Genomic DNA, 19,478 nt, shown 5'->3' on the forward strand with positions numbered 1-19,478 from the left:
TGCCTCAGACATTTCTATAAAGCCCAACATGTTTGTAGAGTTTCTGTTTCATAGATCATAAGGAAAATGGAAAAAAAGGAAAATTCAGTTTCTTTTTTCAAGAAGAATTTTAGGGTGGAGTGACTCCAGGTGGCTAGATCAGTTCCCACAGGTTAGAAACTGGTTAGCACCAATTAGAATTCTATTTTGTGGGAGGGCTTAACCATCCAGTACTAGTAAAGGAAATATAGGGGCAGTTAGTGCATAGTGGTGGAGACAGCATCAACAGAAATCCCTACCACAGTTGACTGGATGGATCAGTACAGGGATGTGCCATAGACGAAGAGGGGGACTTTGTTGGTGGGAGGGGTGGTGGTGAGAGGAATAGGGACAGGCTGAGCTGGGGATGCCTGTGGGGCACACAGATGAAGCTTCCCAAAAGGATGTTGGTGATGGGCATCTGGAGCTCAGATGGTGTTAGAGATACTGACACGGGAACAATCCAGAAGTGATGGTTGAAGTCATGGTGAATCACCAAAGAAGCCGAGAGAGGAGCAAAAACAAGAGGTCGAGGAGAGGCCCTTGAAGAATGCCTGCATTTAGGGTTAGGAGGAGGAAGTGGGATACGTGGAGGAAACACAGGAATCTGAAAGACAAGAAGGAAAACTAACAGCCTTGTCATGAAATTAGGGGAAGAGAGCACTTCAGGAAAGGGGCTGTGGGGACGAGTCAGCAGTGCCCAGTGCTGCAGAGATCAGGAGGAGAGGAGGCTGTTCGTGGGTGATTAGAACAGGGTGTTTTAGTCCGTTTTGTGTTGCTATAACAGAAATATCTGAGACTGGGTAATTTATAAAGGAAAGAGGTTTATTTGGCTTACGATTCTGGGACAGCTGCATCTGGCACGGGCCTCAGGCTGCTTCTACTCATGGCGGAAAAGTGGAAGGCAGCCGGTGGGTACGAGCGGATCACATGGCGAGAGAGGAAGCAAGAGAGAGACCAGGGAGCAAGGAGGTGCCAGGGTCTTTTTAAGCAACGAGCTCTCGCGGGAACTAATAGAGCGAGGACTCATTCATTAATCCCCCCTCCCCCAGGGAAAGCATTAATCCATTCATGAGGGATCCGCCCCCATGACTCAATCAGTTTCCAACACTGCCACATTGGAGATCAAATTTCCACATGAGTTTTGGAGGGGACAACACATCCAAACTCCATCAGGGGCAACAGAGAGAAAATTCTGGAGAGGAGGACTACTGGGCACTTGGCATTCATCTCTGGGAATTTCCCACCCCTCAGTCAGGGGAGGCACCCCAGCAGCTGTGTTTCTGTTGTATGACACTGCCTCTCATGACAGGCCTTGGGCTGGACTCCTAACCAAAGCGTGGCCAGTTAGATTTCAGTTCCTGTACTTTTAGATTGGGCCAGACAGCATTTTTTCATTCTGGACTCTTCTCCAGATCAAAGTAGATGTAAATTTTTAAGAGTTTGTGCCACAACTATTTTCCATTATGTAGTCTGAATAACAGAGAAAGTTGTTTAGAGAGAAGGAGAGAACGAAGTGGATACAGAGAAAGAATCAAAGATGGACAGAACGCTCCCTGGATTTCTGGTGGTTCTTGATTTTCTGGTTCCAGGCCCTTCCTCAGCCCTGCATTATTTCTCCCTGTAAGAATTTTTTGATATTCCTTTGCAACCTTACAATAACCTTCCCTAGTTTCTTAAGTGAGCAGGAAGTGGTTATTGTTATTTGTAAACAGATCTAATTAAGTTATAGTTGTGTGGAGAAGTCTAGAGTATAAAGATGTTCTGCATATATGGAGCCACTAGCTACATGTGGCTATTCATATTTAAATTTAAAATTAAAAATGTAATTTTGAAGTCACACTGACCACATTTCACGTGCTGCTCAATAGTTGTTAGTGGTTAGTGGCTTTTATATAACACAGATATAAAACCTTTCCCTCACAGGAAGTTCGACTGGACAGTGCAGTTGTGCAGCATTACAGATTGGGGGCATATGGTGATTAGAATAACATTTTACTTTTTCCCTCAAGAATATCTGAAAGAAATGAAAGTGAAACTACGAAAAGAAATGAAATGAAACTATGAAAAATATGGAACATAGAATTGAAGTTTGCAGGAGTGAGATGATCAAGAAGATGGCTCTAGGAGAAATTTGTTTTTAAAAAGTTGGTTTAGGCAACACTCTATCCAGGCTGAAGTCATTTATGTAAAGGGATAATAGAAGGTGAAGTTGTATTGATAGATAAAGGAAGTTAAATGAAGTCCTTAACTGTTAAGGAGAGGTTGGACTCTGGTTTTGGAGGACAAAAACCCTGGAAATCATATTACAAGAGGAGAGTATTTCCAAAATTTATTTATTCACAAATGCTTTTGGGTGAAAGAATATTTGGAAGACATTATTAATAGCATCCATTTTATGTTTATTATCTGTGTTTTTCTTTTCAGCTTGAGTTTTCTCCTTCTTGGTCCACAGCTACTATAAAGAACACAAATTAAACATATCTGCAATCTCAAAGAGTTTATAGTGCAGAAGCAAAAATGAGGCAAGGGCATAGCAGAATGTAGAAAGAGATTAATTCCATAAAGAAATGTACAAATGAAACTCTCATCGAGGTCTCAGCTGGGGGGATCAGAGAGGGTCTCTGTGGAGGAGGTGGCATTTGAGCTGAGCTTTGAAGGGTAGAAAAGGTTGTAAGATGAAAGGAAGGTAACACCAAGTTGGGAGAAAATCATAAGCAGAGGCATGAGGTAATAAAGTAAGAAGAATTTGTAGGAAACAGCGAATGTTGCAGTATAAACTAAAGGATATAAAATCTGTTAATAACAGATATTGCTGAACATGATAGGTGGTCTGTGGGTGGCTTGAGTGTAAGAGATAGAGAATAGAAGAAAAATGACTTGATAGTAGGAGGCCAAAAAAGTTTTTGGAATATAGTAAGACCCAACTAGTTGGAGCTGAAAGAAATAATCTGAGTTTCTGCCACTTCCAGGTCAACCTTGATTCTTTCTTGAATCATGAATGAATGAATGAATGAATGACAAATCTCTGCCTTACTAGTTAACAGTATCTATAGCTTTAAAAAAATCTTCTAGAAGTTATAAGGCACCAACATGAATCAAACCAATGAATTCAGAACTCAGGAAACCAACGTTCTCATTCAATCTACTGGTCTGAACCACTAGCTAACACCAATATTGTCTAACAAAGATATTTAAGTTAAACGGGATTGCTTTAATACAGCTAAAACATCTGTTGCATTTAAAAATAAACTTCCTGCTGCTGCAACATATGGTATCATCAAAAAATGTATTCCAGTGCTCCCAGAGCTTCTGAGACACCTCGAAATGCCATGATTACCATAATGAGGTTTATGCAATTCTCAAAGCTGAAAGAAAAACAATTAATTCATTTTAATATTTAAAATAAATGTGAGCCATTTGGATCATTTGGGAGGAGAAGTGGGATTACAAAAACTACAATAACTAGAATGTAACTCCCCAAAGACAGATGTTCCAAGATGTAGCAGCTAGATGGAAAATTTCCCTAGTGGGTCTGCTTAAGACATGTGCTCAGGTTGTCCCAGTCTCTCCTGAATTGGATAAGAGTGCTCCCCCGACCAAACTTTTCATGGGTGTCATGATGGGCACATGTCTCTTTATTTTACACAGAGAGTTATTACAACATTCACGTAGGTAGGAGTGAAGCCAGAAGCCAAAGTTCGAAATCAATATAACTCAGTTAAATAAACATTAATCAGAAGATCTTGCATTCTAGCCACAGTGCTAGATAAATATCAGAGAATCAGATGAATGAGTTAGTCTTTCATGGTTGTGGAGGGAGAGAAATACAGATTAGCAAATGTCATAAACTATGACACCTTCTGTAATAGAGTTAACTTTCATGGGATGCTGGGAGGACAGAAAAAGCATTTCAACTCTATCTGGGAGGGAAAAGCAAGCCTCATGGAGGGAGGGATGCTGGAGCCAAAGAGGTGAGACACATTAGGAGGGAGGTGGACTTTCCAAGCTGAAAGAACCACATGGCAGAGGGTGGTGAAATAGCAAGCAGTTCAGGGAGCTGATGGTCATTTACTGCAGTGTGAGTTGAGGGTGTGGGGAAGAATCTGTAGAGAGAGGACAGGGGGTAGTTCCTGGAAGACTTGTTGGACCACGCATGGGGGTTTGGATTTTATCTTGGAGGGAATGTGGACAGTGGATGGTTTTCCTGCAGAGATGAGTAACACCAATGTCATTATTATTGCTGCATCCCTTCTAATATGCCTTGAGCATTTACTCTGCCTTGGGCTGAGAACTGTTCATCCTTAATCTCCGCCACAACCCCCGGGGGAAGGTATAATCATTATGCTCATCTTACATTCACAAAATCAAGGTCCCCAGATGGGAGAAGTTTGCTTAATTTCCCATAGTCAGGAAGTGCAGGAAGTGGGATAGGAACACAGATCTTCCAGAAAATGAAGGTTTTGCTCTTAAGCACTACCCTATTCTGGTTCTGAAACCAGACCAGGCTTTTGGGATGAAGAACAGTTTGGAGAAAGAGAAGCTGGAGATCAGGATACCAGATAGGAGATGATTAGTATGCTCCATGCTAGTTGCAATTGCTGATGAAATAAAATTTAAAAAGGAGACAAAGTTCATGCTTTCCCGAAGACAAGGGCCAACATGTGCTCAATCTCTTGCAGCCAATCATCTAAATTAAAAATGTCAGCATTTGGGCTCATTCAATAGTTTCTGCTCAGCATTGTGCCAGCTACTATAGGAGGGAAGTAAGATAGACGTAAAGTTAAGAGTCACCTTCAAGGAGCTTAATTAGAAGAGACATTGAGCAAAGGGTTTTAACACTTTGTGGCCTCTCCTGCCTGCTTGCTCTTGACCTCAAGAACCATGCATGTAATTGCAGGTTATCCAAGGAAAAAGCTTATTTCCCAGGACCTTTAGAATCTCATTATGTAATGGGATCCACCAAGCAAGAGGAAGCAAGGTACATGTGCCACTTACCCTCTAGCTACTGCTTGACAATTTTTCTTTGGAAAAATAATTAGTAAATACCATTAAATATTTATGATCTCAATATTTAGTCATCATAATATTCCACATTGGGTTTTAGGCAGTGCTAGAAGGGATATATAGAGGAATGAGTCATGGGACATCCTTCAGGGTCTCACAGTTTACCCTAAACAGGCATGTGATGATTGAGATCCAGTGTGGCATGCTATAATAGAGATCTGGAATAGATTTTCTTCACTTTGGTGTACAGTACTTTGAACAATGCCTGATAAATAGTTAACACTCAATAAATATACAGTTTTCATTGAATAGAAAATAGTAGTGTCCCACTGAAGAAGTGCACAATTTGCTGGAGGGTATCAGAGAAAACCTGCTGCCCAGCATTGCTGTCCTTCAACAGATCATATATGTCTTGTCATCAGTATCTTTGTTAATTACTTTCTTCCTTCTATTCCAATAACTAAAATTTTACTCATCTTCCAGGCCAAATCCAGAGTAAAGACTGAGTCTTATTTATCTCTGTGTCTACAGCATGAATGTGTGGATGGATAGATGAATAAGTGAATGATCACGGGAATGCTCATAATTCCCCCCCCCCAAATTATGTTCTTTCTTCCTTCAAGATGCTTGCATGTGTTTTTGCCCTTTATGGGGTACTCTTCTGTGCTTCTCCACTAAACTAAATTCTATTAACATGTCAGATGACATTTCTTCTGGGTATCCTTCTATAAGCCTCTAGATTAGGTATGTCCCACACGCTATTGCCACAAGTATCTATACAGTCATTTGTCTCCTTTTATACCCAGTAAACTCTGTAAGGACAGAAACTGATTATCAGCATTTATATTCCCAATACCCAGCAGGGCTCCCAGCACATAATGTACTCTCAATAAATAAATTCATGGTTGAACAAATTAAGTCACATAAATAATTCCTTTGTATCCTCTCATGAGATAAACCCAGTGCTTAGAAAATACCACAAAATTCTTCATTGCTATGGAATAGGGCCTTTTTGATTCTGCACTTATAATGCCGAAAAAGAAAATCCATTAGTCACCTTTGGGATAATTGTCCAAGGAAAAAGCATCTGCTGTCACTTAGGGTCTTACAGTGTCTCTTTCACAAAGTATATAACTTTTAATAGTTACAGCATTATAATTAGCTCCGATAAGAGGAAAATGGGGATGAATTAGTCAAAGACACAGGATATTTTAAAGGATATGGATGGAGCTTAGTGATGTGTTCTGGTTGCTATGTACCTATAGAGAACCACCATCCTGCTCTACCTCCGTATAAATAACCCTAAGTTACTTCAACTTAGACAAGCCAATCAATAATGTATTCTCAAATGAGCCCTCTTGAAACTGAGCTATATTGCTGACTCATATAAATCATTATGCACAATAACCCTAATAGAAACTCTTCACTGATTTGCAAGCATATTGCTCACAATATTTTTAGCCATTAAGGATAATTTTCAGGAAAGGTGTTATTATCTCCATGCTATTGATGGAGAAACTAAGACACAGAGCTTGCTCAAGCTCACTAAAATAGTAACTAAGCAAAGATTTCAAATCCAGGGTGGTCTTGTTTGAAAGTCTGCATCTTCTATCTAGACTACACTGTCCATCTACCACTGAGGAAGTTCTCAGGGATAATTGAAACCTGAAGCAGAGATCAAATGTCAATGGAAAGTAACTTTATCATCGAATAATATAAAGCTAGCTATCTCAGATACTACCCCTGGGGGAAGAAGGGGTGGTCAGTATGCCAGAAATACTTTATCATAGTTGTGAACATAGGACTATAAGATGTCTACAGCATATTTTACTTAATCCTCAGAACAAAGAACTTTTCACCAAAAGATTGTCTTTTCTTGTATTTCATCCATTAAAATAAGACTGACATAATTTTGTATTGCTTTATACACATTATCTCATTTGAGGCAAATGCAGTGCTGAAGAGAGAGATATGGCCCACGTATGAACAAGGAACCTGGGGCTTGGAGGCAAGTGACTTAGGTGGTTCAACTAGGAAGACAGCCACTGCACAAACTCTAGTGGCCTTTTCACTACATTCTGGTTGTCACTTGTTCTCACCTCTGTATATTATTATTTTCTTTCTCCTTCTACCAACTTAAAAGAAAAAAGGTTAGGAAGGATGGTAGAAGACCCTCCATATGTTAGATTAGTAGATCCTTCCAGCAAGTTAGATTACTAGACCACTGTGATTCCAAGATACCCAACTTAAAGGATGGGAAAAGAAAAAAAGTTTTATGGATATGATAAGGCAATAATTTTCAGTGTCTTCAATATTTTATAAACACTAAATAAAAGGCATTCCAGACAACTCGCCCACAATTGCAGCTCTTGTTGTGATAGAACATCAAGAATAGTTGAATAAATTATTAACATGGCAGCATTCTCTGAATTGGCACAGATTCCATGGAAAGAGTGACGTGCCAGTCTGGAAGCTGCTCTGTTTTGCACAGCAACATAATACACAGTCTTGGGAGATACTCATGTTTATTGTATAAGGTGCTTTCTTCCTTAAAGTTATTTTAAAAAAATTATTCCAAGAGCTATTCAGAAAAACAATAAAGCTGTTAATGAGGTTCCATAATTGTCTTAGACATTAACTTAGAAATTCTCTGTTCTAAATCCTGCGAAGTCAGCGTAGAAGCTGGAAATTCAGTAGTGTCCTCTGTGCCCCTGGTGATAACTTATGGCAGTGAGCACTGAGTCTTGGCAAGTTGTGCCCTACCTGTCCGCCTCATCCATTATACACAGACGTGGCTTCACTTACTTCAGAGATCCGTATTTTTCTGGTGATTTCATCAAATTTATCAAGAAGAAAATGTTGGGTCTTTCACTGCTACTTTCTTCATAATTTCTCAAACCATTATTGCATAAAGCTTAAAGTAACAAGTGTGTTATGATATACAAGACGTAACTTTAAGAAAAACAGCCTAGTATGGTAGAACTAATATATCTATTGAGCACAGAATGCCCAAGAGCATATAAACTCAGGAAACTATATGTTGATTTTAAAACTAATTTCCAACACGTTCCTGATATTTCCCTCTGAAAACTGCTTTTAGAAGCAAAGTATACATGGATTTTGAGTACATGAATAGCTTAATGGGGCAAATCTTTGTTCTTTGAAAGCTAATTTCATCTTGGAGAAACTATCATTTGTGGACAACACTGTTTTTTAAGTCCCCATAACATCCACCCGATCAGTATGTCCAAGAAACTCCTTTATTGCAACCTCTGCAAGCTGGAACTTGTTATTTCCCCCCTGGCCCCATCTAACCTGCTTTCCTACTGCAACCCTTAATCTGGAATTGGCGTCATGTCTATAGAATTTATTTTGTGCAACACCTCTTCTGAAAATCAGGATGACTTATTAGGGACTAGACATGTACAAGATTCTCCTATGTGCTTCCTATAATTTGAATTGCTACGCAGTGAAAGATTTTATCCTCAATAACAATTTACAGTGTCAGAGAACGAGGGCCAAAGGTGAAAGTTGATGATTTTTAGAACCATGACCTTGTTCACACACATAGATGTCAGTCACAGGTGTAAGAAAGCTACCTTGTGACTACAATTATTTTATTTCTTGTGGGAAACAATCAGAGTCATGCGCCACATATCGATGTTTTGGTCAACAATAGACCACATATATCATGGTGGTCCCATAAGATTATAATGGCTACACCTTATAGCCTAGGTGTGCAGAAGGCTATGCCGTCTAGGTTTATGTCAATGCAGGCTATGACGTTCACGCAATGAAATCGTCTAATGGCACATTTCGCAGAACGTATTCCTGTCATTATGTGACTTGTGACTATAATTGAGTGTGCAGAATAAGACAAACCCACTTTGACCTGTAAGCCTAACATAACTATTTTAGACTCTGGAATCCCATGACACAAACTTTGAGAGAGCGCTTGCAAGTCAGAATGTGTTTGGGAGGAAAAAAAGCTCCATGTAATTCAGAGACTGGTTAGGTGATAACTGGGACACAAAGCCGTGCCACTTGGTACCTGTCTTTGGTTCTCTGTCTCCAGGCGCAGCCTTGCCTCCACACACCTCCGTGTCTCCAAGAAGGCTTGGCGCTGGGCCCGGTCTGACAGGTAACTGATGAAGATTCCAGCTGTGTTCATACACATGAACAACACTGCCTGGGCCACAATCTGAAACAGAATTTTAAACAGCCTCGTCAGGTGGTTAAAACAAGAGCTGTTTGTAGGTAAAGAGAAAAAAATAAATAAAAATTCCAAAGGTAAATCTTAATGTAGCAATCCAAATGTTTCACAGTAAATTAATAGAACCACGCCCTTCATTCAGATCGAGTCCAATGTCATTTCTTCAGAGAGGCCTTCCTTGGCGACTTTACCCAATTTAAAGCTTTTCCACTTCAAGTTTAAACCTGGACTGGAAACCTGAGTTAAGAAAGTGAGGGAGGGGGTCTGACTGGTTTCTTCTCTCTTTCTCACTCTGCCTCAACTCTCCCCTTCACTAGCTGAAGGTTTTGACCTTTTAAGGGCTGCAGTATCAGGTAGGAGGATGGGGAAGAGACAATGAGAAACAGAAAGGTATTCATTAAATGTTACTACTGTATTTGGACTTTAGTGCTTATCAAAGTCTTGTTTCTAACTCAAGAAAAGATACCACGTTTGTCTACTGCTTTTTATCTCCATTTCTATTACCCTATTCCTAGGCATCAAACTGTCTTTGCTGGACTTTTAAATTAATGCTTTCTACTTTCACATGTGCTCCCTTCCAAATTACTCTCCAGTGAAGAGACACAGGTAGATCCGGGAACTGAATCAACACATGGACGGACGAAAGGAACAGCACAGTGAGAATTTCTTTTTTTTAGGGCTTTAGCCTGAGGGCAGGTCATAGTTGGTACACTGAGGGGGTAGATAAAACTCCCACGGAAAACTCAGGTGGCAAAGAAGCAGAGAACAACTATAGCTACTGGAAAGTAAGGGAGGACTCCCCAAAAGAAGAGAGCCTGCAAGGGGGGACTTGAAATTCTTGTATAAACTCTTCCCTGAACCACACCTGCACAGGTGACAGCAAGCAACTGAATTAAGGATAAAATAACTGAACTGAGAATTGGGTTGCACTCCAAAAGTCAAAGATTTTCATTTGATTCCAACCCAGTTAATCACCTGCTAAAACAAAACAAAAATCACCTTTTTCAGAGGAACGTAAGCGAATTCAGATTCTTCACCACATACTATTCACAATGCTCTGAGCACAATACAACATTATGTGACATAGGGGTAAACATTAAAATGTGACTCATTATCAAGAGAAAAAGATAATCAACAGACACCAATTTTGATTGGACTCAGGTATTGGAACTAGCAGACAAAAACTATAGCAGCTCTTACAACTTTGATCAGTGATATAATGGTAAATATGCTAGAGATGAAGAAAAAGATAGAAAATATGCAGAGAAATAGAAACCACAAAAATGAGGATTCTAGAACCAAGTGACACAATATCTGAAACAGAAACATTCACTGGATGATATTAACAGCAGAATGTAGATGACAGAAAGAAGAGTCAGTAAACATGAAAATACATCAATAGAAAATATCCATATATTAAATACATTAATAGAAAAACATTTAAAAGTTTTAATGATCTGTGCAACAATATTAAAAGGCTTAACATACATGTAATTGGATTCTCAGAAGGAGAGAAAAAATAGTTTGTTTGAATAAATAATAAACAATTTTTTTTCCAAATATTATAAAGCCATGCATTTACAGATCAAGAATCTCAGAAAACCTCACACAGGATAAATGTGAACACAACTGTGCTTGGGCACATCATAGGCAAAATGCTAAAAGCAAAAGAAATTCTTGAAAACAGAGAAAAATGTTACATATAGGGACATACTCTTAAGCTATGATAATATTTTCAGATTAGATAAAAAGAAATATTCTATGTGCTATTTGTAGAAGATATTTCTAAAATATGCTGATATAAAAAGTTTGAGTCAAACAGAATAAAACTAGTTTTGTTGTGTAAATACCAGATTAAAGAGAATTTAAGAAAAAAGCATTACTAGAGATAAGAAGGGTTACTATATAATGTTAGAAGGTTTAATTCACCAGAAAGATATAAAAATTCTGAACTTAGGACAAATTTAATAGTATAGCTTCAAAATATACAATGTAAAATAATAAAGAAATCTGTGTAATTATTTATAAATCTACATTACAGTAGTCTATTTTAACAATTTTTAGTAGCTGACATTCCAAGCAGACAAAAAAAAAAAAAAATCATCAAAGAGACAAATTGAATAGCTCCTACAATGGACAACTGTAAAATGGGATTTTATATTCAGTAATTAGTACAAATTATTTTTAGACACATGCTGAAAATTTGTAAAATATGATCTTCTAGTAGGACCTGAAACTAGCCTCAGCAAATTTCAAAGAACTAGTATCATGTAACCACAGTCAATGACTACAGTGAATCCAGTTACGAAGCAATATAAAAAGATCACTAGAAAAACACCATCTGTTTGGAAATTGAAAATATTTCTGAATAACTCATGGATCTAAGAATAATAGAAAATATGTAGCACAGCTAAAGAATAATGAAAATATCTACTGAACAGAATTTAGTGGTTCTTACAGAGAAATTTATAATCATAAAGTCTTCATTAAAAAAAAGGAGGAAGGTTGAAAATGAATGTGCTAGTCATTCAACTTAAGGATTTAGCAAAAACACAAAACTAACAGCAACAACAACAAAAACCCTAATAAACCAAAAGTATGTAGAAGAAAAAAAAATAAATAAAATAGGAGCAGCAACTAATGAACTAAAAAAACAAATATACAATAAAGATGATCAATAAAGTCAATACTTTGTTCTCTTAAAGGACTAATAAAACAGAAACACTTCTCATAAGCTCAACAAGGAAAAGAAAGGAAAGGTACAAATAAATAATATTAGAAATAGAAAATTGGACATTTAAAGATATTGCAGAAACCAATCAATAGTAAAAATATACTACGATTAATGCTAATACTATCTTACATGGAATCGATATATTTCTGAAAATGCATCTTTACCAAGGCTGACTCAAAAAGAGAAGAGAAAAATTAAATAAATAAAATCATAATTAAAAATATTTCCACAAGAAAAGCCCAAAGTCCTGATGGAAAGGAAAAATGACACTGTCATCATTTGCAGATGATATGATTAGCCGTATGGAATCTCCAAAAGTCTCTACAGAAAAATTGTTAAGATGAATAAGAGTTTAGCTAAGATGCTGAATATAAAATCAAAACGAAAAGTAAATTGCATTTCTATACACACATGAGGCCAAAACAAAGTGAAAATGGAGTTTCAACATTTTATATATAATTTATCTATATATATATGTTATTTTTCTCACACTGTGTTATCAAGCCATAAGCTATCTAGAAAATTATCTAAGGCAAAATATGTGCGAATCCTTAATTGTGAAAATCATGAAATTTAATTAAAAGTAATCAAAGAAGTTCTAAATAAATGTAGGACTGTATACCATATTATGGATAGGAAAGAACTGCAGTAGCAAAATTCTCGAATCTCAGTAGGTATTTTTCCCCCCAGTGAAATTCAAGATGATTCTAAAATTTATATGGAAGGTCAAAGGTCAAGAATACACAAGATATTCCTAAAGAATAACAAAATGGGGAGACTTGCAGTTCCAGATATAGAGACTCATTGTAACACTACAGTAATTAAGAGACCATGGTATTTGTACAAGGATACACAAAATGACCAATGGATGTGAGTAGAGAACCCAGAAACATAAACACACAATCTTGACAACTGGGCATTGCAGGTTGAAAAGAAGAACTTTTCAACAAAGCATTTGGGACAAACTGTTATCCACTTGGAAAATAAATTCATTGCAGATGGATTGAAGTTTTACATATGAAAGGCAAAAATATAAAATTTTAGAAGACAATCTAGAAGAATATCTTTATTACCTTGATAGATTTAAAAAATAAAACACAAAGAGTGGAAGCCATAAAGAATAGCTTAATACACTTATCAAATTAAAGTTAAGAATTTTGACTCTATCCAAAGACAACATAAATAAAATAGAAAAAATACTGAGAAAAGATATTTGCAGCACTTATAACCAGCAAAGAATTCATTTTCAGTTCATATGATGAACTTCTATAAATCTATCAGAAAAAGACAACCAATCCCAATCCCATGGAAAACAAAGGTAAAATGCAAGATCATTTCATACACACAAAGTTGGCCCTCCTCCCTCACCCCCCAAAATGGGAGATTATTAAAACGGGAAGGACGCTGGTGGGAATATGAATTGATGCTACTTGGGCTTTACACACTAATGTTTAATTTGTGCATCCTACAACTGCGCCTTTCAATGCCACACCCCAGAGTCACCTTTGCATGTTTGCCCAGGAGACATGCCTAAGATGTTCAGAGAAGCATTTTCCATATGGGCTTGGAACTGGAAAGAATCTGAATGTCCATCAATAGTAGAGTAGATAAATATTTTGTGTTACATTATAACAACAAAATACTACTCAACAGTGAAAATAAATCAACTCTCACCTTATGCGTCAACATGGGTAAGTACAGAAATTAGTAATGAAGAAAAAAATACGATGCCGATGACAAAGTTCAGAACAAGTAAAACTAAATAATATATTGCTGATGAATACATGAGATAGAATATGATGTCAATTTTTACCCAATAAATCAACAATGATCAAAACTTTGATAACATACTACTTCTCTGGCTAGATTGTGGGGGAAATAGTCACTCTCATACCTAGTTGGGGAATGTATGAATTTGTTAATATGTATAAAAGCTGACAATATTCATACTCATTAGCCCAGTAACTCCACATCTATAGACTTATTTTATAAATATGACCACTGCTATGCAAAATTCAAAGGGTATCATAATATTGTTTATGATAGCATATTAGTGGAAATAACCTAAATGGGCATGATCAGAGGATTAGTTAAATTATAAATCCATACAATTGAATAGTATATTAAGAGGGGAAAAAAAGCAAAGGGTTAGCATTTGCTATTATTTTTATATGCACAGACCGAGTAGGTACTGGATATTTTGGGGACAGAAACTGAAGCTTGGGTTTACAATCTCTACCTTTTGTGTTTTGTATATGTGCATGTCGTACCTATTCAAATATATAGATTTTAAACAGATAGGTAGATAAATTATTGCTAAAAAAAAGAGTAAAATGCAAACTCCCCATCATGTCAGTAAAGCTTGCTTGATCCTCTTCAAGCTTATTTCCTACCACTTCCTCCCTTACTCATGTTGTTCCTACTAATCTGGTTTACTTTCTGTCTCTCCACTATGTCTTTCCTATCTGTGGTCTACTCAAACACTGTACCCTCCGTCTTGGACACTTCCCCCATACTTCTCACCTTGGGGATTTCTCTCATCCTTCTGTTTTGGGCTTTGTTATAGTTTTCTCAGATTACTATATCAAACCAGAATTTCCCTGCTATTCTTTATTCCTGCACCCTGTGCTTTTATCACAAATTATAATTATATATTTATTTGCTTGGTTGGTTGGTTGATGCCTGTCTGCCACACTAAATTTTTGATTCTAATATTACGGAAATTTTGTTTAGACAATGAGTGACACCTATTATCTAGCACAGTAGATAAGTGCTCAGCATAATTCTATTAACTACTCAGTATTAATAAGTGCTAGATATTTGATGAAAGAATAAATGAATGAATAAATAGCTTTCTATGTACCAGTAATCATTATTGACAAGATATGATGGAATGGTAATCTTACTCACAATAATAATGTAAAACACCAAAGAATATCCTTGACAGCAATAATAACAATTGTGTGAGAGCTAGAAAAGAAGAAAAGTGTGTTACTTTACCAAAAAAATAAATAAATAAATAAAGGAGGGATGTATTTCTGGTAAAGGAATGCCAACTATTGTTAACTGTAAATATTGCCCAAATTGCTTACAGCTTTTTATTATTACGATCAAACTCCCATGTGGAATTTTCATATGAAACTTTAAAGATAATTTAAAAATATATCTGAAATAATGTATAAGTTAGATCACCAGATAAATTTTTACAAAAGAGATTAGAGTGGGGCCTTGCCGAGGCAGAAGCTAACATGTGCCATCATGCTACAATAATCAAAGCTCTGTAGCAGGAGAGAAACACTCAACTGAAAAAGTAATGGAATAAAATTAGAGTACACGGCACGGAAACAGACAATAGAAACCACAGTGAGTTTGTATAGGATATATATAGCTCAACAATTTAGTGGAAAAAAGAATTGTCCATAAAAGGATAATTGGTCAATTACTGAAAAAAAAATGGTTGATAGTCATCTCAACTAAATGCCAAAATAAATTTCAATGGATCAGAGCTAAATGTGGAAAGTGAGGCTATAAAAAAAGGAAAATAAAATATTACTCTAATCTTCTAAGCAGAAAAGTGTAAATGAAGTCTCAAATTAAAGATAACTAGATTTTATTAATTAGAACAATCGAATACCTTGAGAATAGGGATGTGCTTTACTGCAATATTTCTGGAAAGCGAATTGGCAACATGTTGCAAAATTTTACTCATTTTTTTTCACCTGGACACCCAACTTCTAGAAATCTATTTTTAGGAAATCATCAAATACAAGATCAGAAATTTCTGTTAAGGGATATTTACTGAAGCTTTATTTATGAAAATAAAAAACTTAATGGACACTGCATGTTTTTAACAGTAGGGGGAATGACTGAATAAATTGTGATGTGCACATAAAGGGAATATAAAATTGCATTTAAAATCTAACAAGGCAGTAAAAAAACCTAAGGCATCAAGACCTACAAGTATACTCATACAGGTGAGCCTGGCATTTGGAACGTCTCGTCCTTCCTAAGGTCATTCGCAGATTCCAAAGGAGGTGACTGAAAGTCTGAAAAAGAGCAGAATGTTCAAAACTCATGGATTCAGGATAACAAAAACTGAGGTCTAGGACCAGTGGAGGAGAGTGGAGTCCAGACGTAGACCACCCATACAGAGACTGTAGATCCTTGGTCAGTGATTGACTTCACAAACAACTTTACACATAAGTTTTTGCATTTTAATATAAAATAATTATCTAAAAATACCAGAATTGCTCTATTATTATTATTGTTACTTATTTTTACTAAATTTTGTAAAGGAGATACTATTCCATTGTGGCAATTGCAGATCTGTGGTTCCATGAAGGGTAAATACATATTGTTACGACTGTCTCAAATTAGTTGAATTTCATAATCCCTCCAATTTACAGCTCTACAAAGATCCCTGCTGTCCGACCCTATTTGTAAGTCACCTCTAACCCAAAACTGACACTTAAGAAATATTTGTCGATCTTTTTTTTTTCTCCTACTCCTATATATTTGTAAACTACACTTGGGAAGCCTTCTGAACCTCTCACTTCTATTTATTAATTTATCCACTCAAAATTATTTATAGAGCAAGTTCTATGTGTCAGGCACAGTTTTATGAACTGGCAGTGTGCAAAGCAGATAAAGTCCTACTCTCACTGTAGTGGTGGGAGATGGGCATTACACAAGTAAACCAAGAAAGATCTGATACATGGTGGTGGTAGTGGTGGTGGTGGTGGGGGTGATGGTGTGTGTGAGTTATAAAGGCTTGGAAGAAGAAGACAACAGCAGAAGAAGGATGGAAAGTGAAGGAGCAGGGCCGGGATGGCTAATTTACAAAGTATTCAGAGAAGGCCTCTCTGATAAGGAGACATTTGAGCAATGACTGTAAAGACGTGACGGAGTGAGTCACGAGGATATTTGGGAAGAGCATTCCAGGCAGAGGCAATAGAATGTGCAAAGGCCCCGAGGCAGGAGGAGCAAGAAGCCCACTGTGGCTGAGCACAGAGGTGCAGGAGGGTGGGGAAACTTTTTGAAAGGTCAAGAAGGGTCAGACCATGTAGGGTCTTGCAGCCTGGATAAGAATTGGGTTTTCTCTCCATAAGATGGGAAGGCCCTGGAGGGTTTTGAGCTTTGGTGAAAAGTGATGTACCTTCCCTGCTATAAGAATCTGTGAAAAGAACAGACTGCAATGGGGTAAGAGTGGGGTCAGGCAGACAAGCTAGAGACCTCTTCCAAAAATCTCCTTGGAAAGGGATTTTGGATTGGACCAGGGTGGTAATTGTGCAAGTTGGTGATAGAGGGACAGAACGTGGGTATATTTCACAGGAAGAGATGACAGGATTCACTGATGGAATTTTTGTGGCAAGTTAATTACTCCGACTGCACATGAGAATCACCTGGGGTAGTTAAAAAATGCAGATCCCCTGGCCCTACTCAGATCTATTGAATAAAAATGCCCAGGGATGTGGTCTGGGGATCTTTATTATTAGAAAGCTCCCAAGGTAATCTGGCACGGTGGGTCCACAGGCTTCATGTAAGTCACCTGAAGGTCCCAAATTGCACTGAATTTTGATCTCCGTTCTATATGTCCATCAGCCTTACTAAATTGTGAACTTGTGAGGGCAGAGACTATCCATTGTTTGTTCATCTCTCAGCATGGGGCTTGGCATCCCAGGGCTCCATAAACACTTGTGGAATCTACTGACTTGTCATAATCACATGAGCAAATTCCAATTGCCCACCTCTTTTGTGCAGTTTTGTCATCACTGGGAAGAGGAAAGTTGTCACTCTAATGTGAGAAGCCCTCCATAAATTCATCCAGAATAGGAAGACTCCCACCTCGCCTTCCCCCACTCACTCCCTGAGCCCCAGGAGTTGGAAGAGTCCCCGTGTGGGCTGGGGAGCCTCGTGTCCTTCCCCCCACGGTGGTAGCCACAAGTGTGGGCACTGCTGTCTGATGTGAAGGAGTTCAGAGTTGGGAGGACTCAGAGCCAGATCCCCCATTTGATACAGGATCTGTGTTTTTTCATTGCAGAAAAGACCTCCTGCTGCTCACTGCCAAGCATCCAATGGGCCTAACTGCGCAGGGTGAAGGCTTCCTGGGGGATTCCTGTGGGGACATCTCTCTCCTCTGCAATAAAGTGTGCGTTTCTGGTGCCACAGGAATGTAAACTACAGTTTCTCTGCAGCACACATGTGCGCGGCACGTCACCGCAGTCAGCAGCCTGCAGTCCAAGCTGTTGAAGGCCAGAGGAGGCCTGCTATGTCCAGAACACGAAGAAGACTCTTCTTCCATTTTTTTCTGGGTCTCCCTGAAGCATCCATTCAAGTGCTGTTGTGTGTATGGAAAGACCAGTTCTGGGAAAGCAACTACTGAATCAGTCCCTGGAGTTTTATTTTGAAAATATAGAAGGAATATAAAGAAACAATGCACTGTAATCCAATACTGATTGATTTGCATTGGGATATTTTCCAATATTTTCTTTTATGAATTTAATACCCTGGTTTGTCTTTAGGACAAATGTTTTATCATAAATCTTGAAGGATGGGCAAACTAAAATTGGGAGACTAAATAATAGCAAGTATAACTTACTTCAGTTTAGTTTACATGAAGTGTAGAGCATTTTACTAAGTGCTTTTCATATATGCTCTCATTTCATCTCAGTAAGGAAGGAATTATTATGTCTCTTTTACTTATGACAGATCTTAGGTTCAGAGAAGTTAGGTCACTTGCCTATGGTTACACAGCCCACAGTGGTAGGACAAAGATTTGAGTACAGGCGGTCTGATTTTGTGGAATCCAAGCAAGAACTGGCTAGGACCTGAAGGAGATCTTTGGTATTCAGAGGAAATGGAGCCCGGTCAGGAGACAGAGGTATAAGTTAGTAAATAAATACTGGATAGTGCATGAGGCAGGTTGAATACCTTGCCACCACATAGTGGGTGTACGTGAAAGATGTAGGTAAAGGCCTCGTATCTGCAAGTGAATGAGCCCTGGTGGAGAGGTGGGACATCATTCTCTAACAGATAGCATTTATCAGGCACTTAATATGCTCCAGAGAAATTGTTCAAAGTGCCTTGCATGTTTTAATTCATTGAGTCCTCACAGTAGCCCAATACAGTGGGCACTATTACGATAAGCATTTTGTAGATGCAGGTGCTGAAGCTCAAAGTTTAATCATTTGCTCCAGATAATGGAGCATGTGGTAGAGTTGGGTTTGAACCCTGGTGATTGGAGCCAGAGCCTGAACTTATAATCACTGTGCTCTCCAAGCCCGTCCCTGAGTCCTCTGCTGGACTAATTCAGTGAAAGTTCCCTTGATCAACAAATTTGAATTCCACACATACGAGACAGACTCTAGGATTTGGCCATTTCTACTGCTCAGTTCTTGTGCCTGGTAAAGGAGAAAGAGTCTTGGGAGGGACATGTATGTTGTTTGCAGGCTTTTCTAGCACAGTCCAGAAGAAAGGTTTGGCTTCCAAGTGGTTATAGAAAATAAA

The 19,478-nt window shown here is 37.9% G+C and overlaps 1 protein-coding gene across 1 annotated transcript in view; it reads right to left on the reverse strand.

The window, feature by feature from the left end:
• Nucleotides 1–19,478, reverse strand: part of ADCY8 (adenylate cyclase 8) — a 253,284-nt gene that overhangs the window by 194,495 nt on the left and 39,311 nt on the right. Inside the window, exon 2 of the mRNA XM_063079734.1 lies at nucleotides 9,077–9,226. Within this exon, the coding sequence (XP_062935804.1) occupies nucleotides 9,077–9,226 (150 nt within the window). The remainder of the gene's footprint in view (nucleotides 1–9,076; nucleotides 9,227–19,478) is intronic.

This window comes from Cynocephalus volans, chromosome 15, assembly GCF_027409185.1.
Source record: "Cynocephalus volans isolate mCynVol1 chromosome 15, mCynVol1.pri, whole genome shotgun sequence".
NCBI lineage: Eukaryota > Metazoa > Chordata > Mammalia > Dermoptera > Cynocephalidae > Cynocephalus > Cynocephalus volans.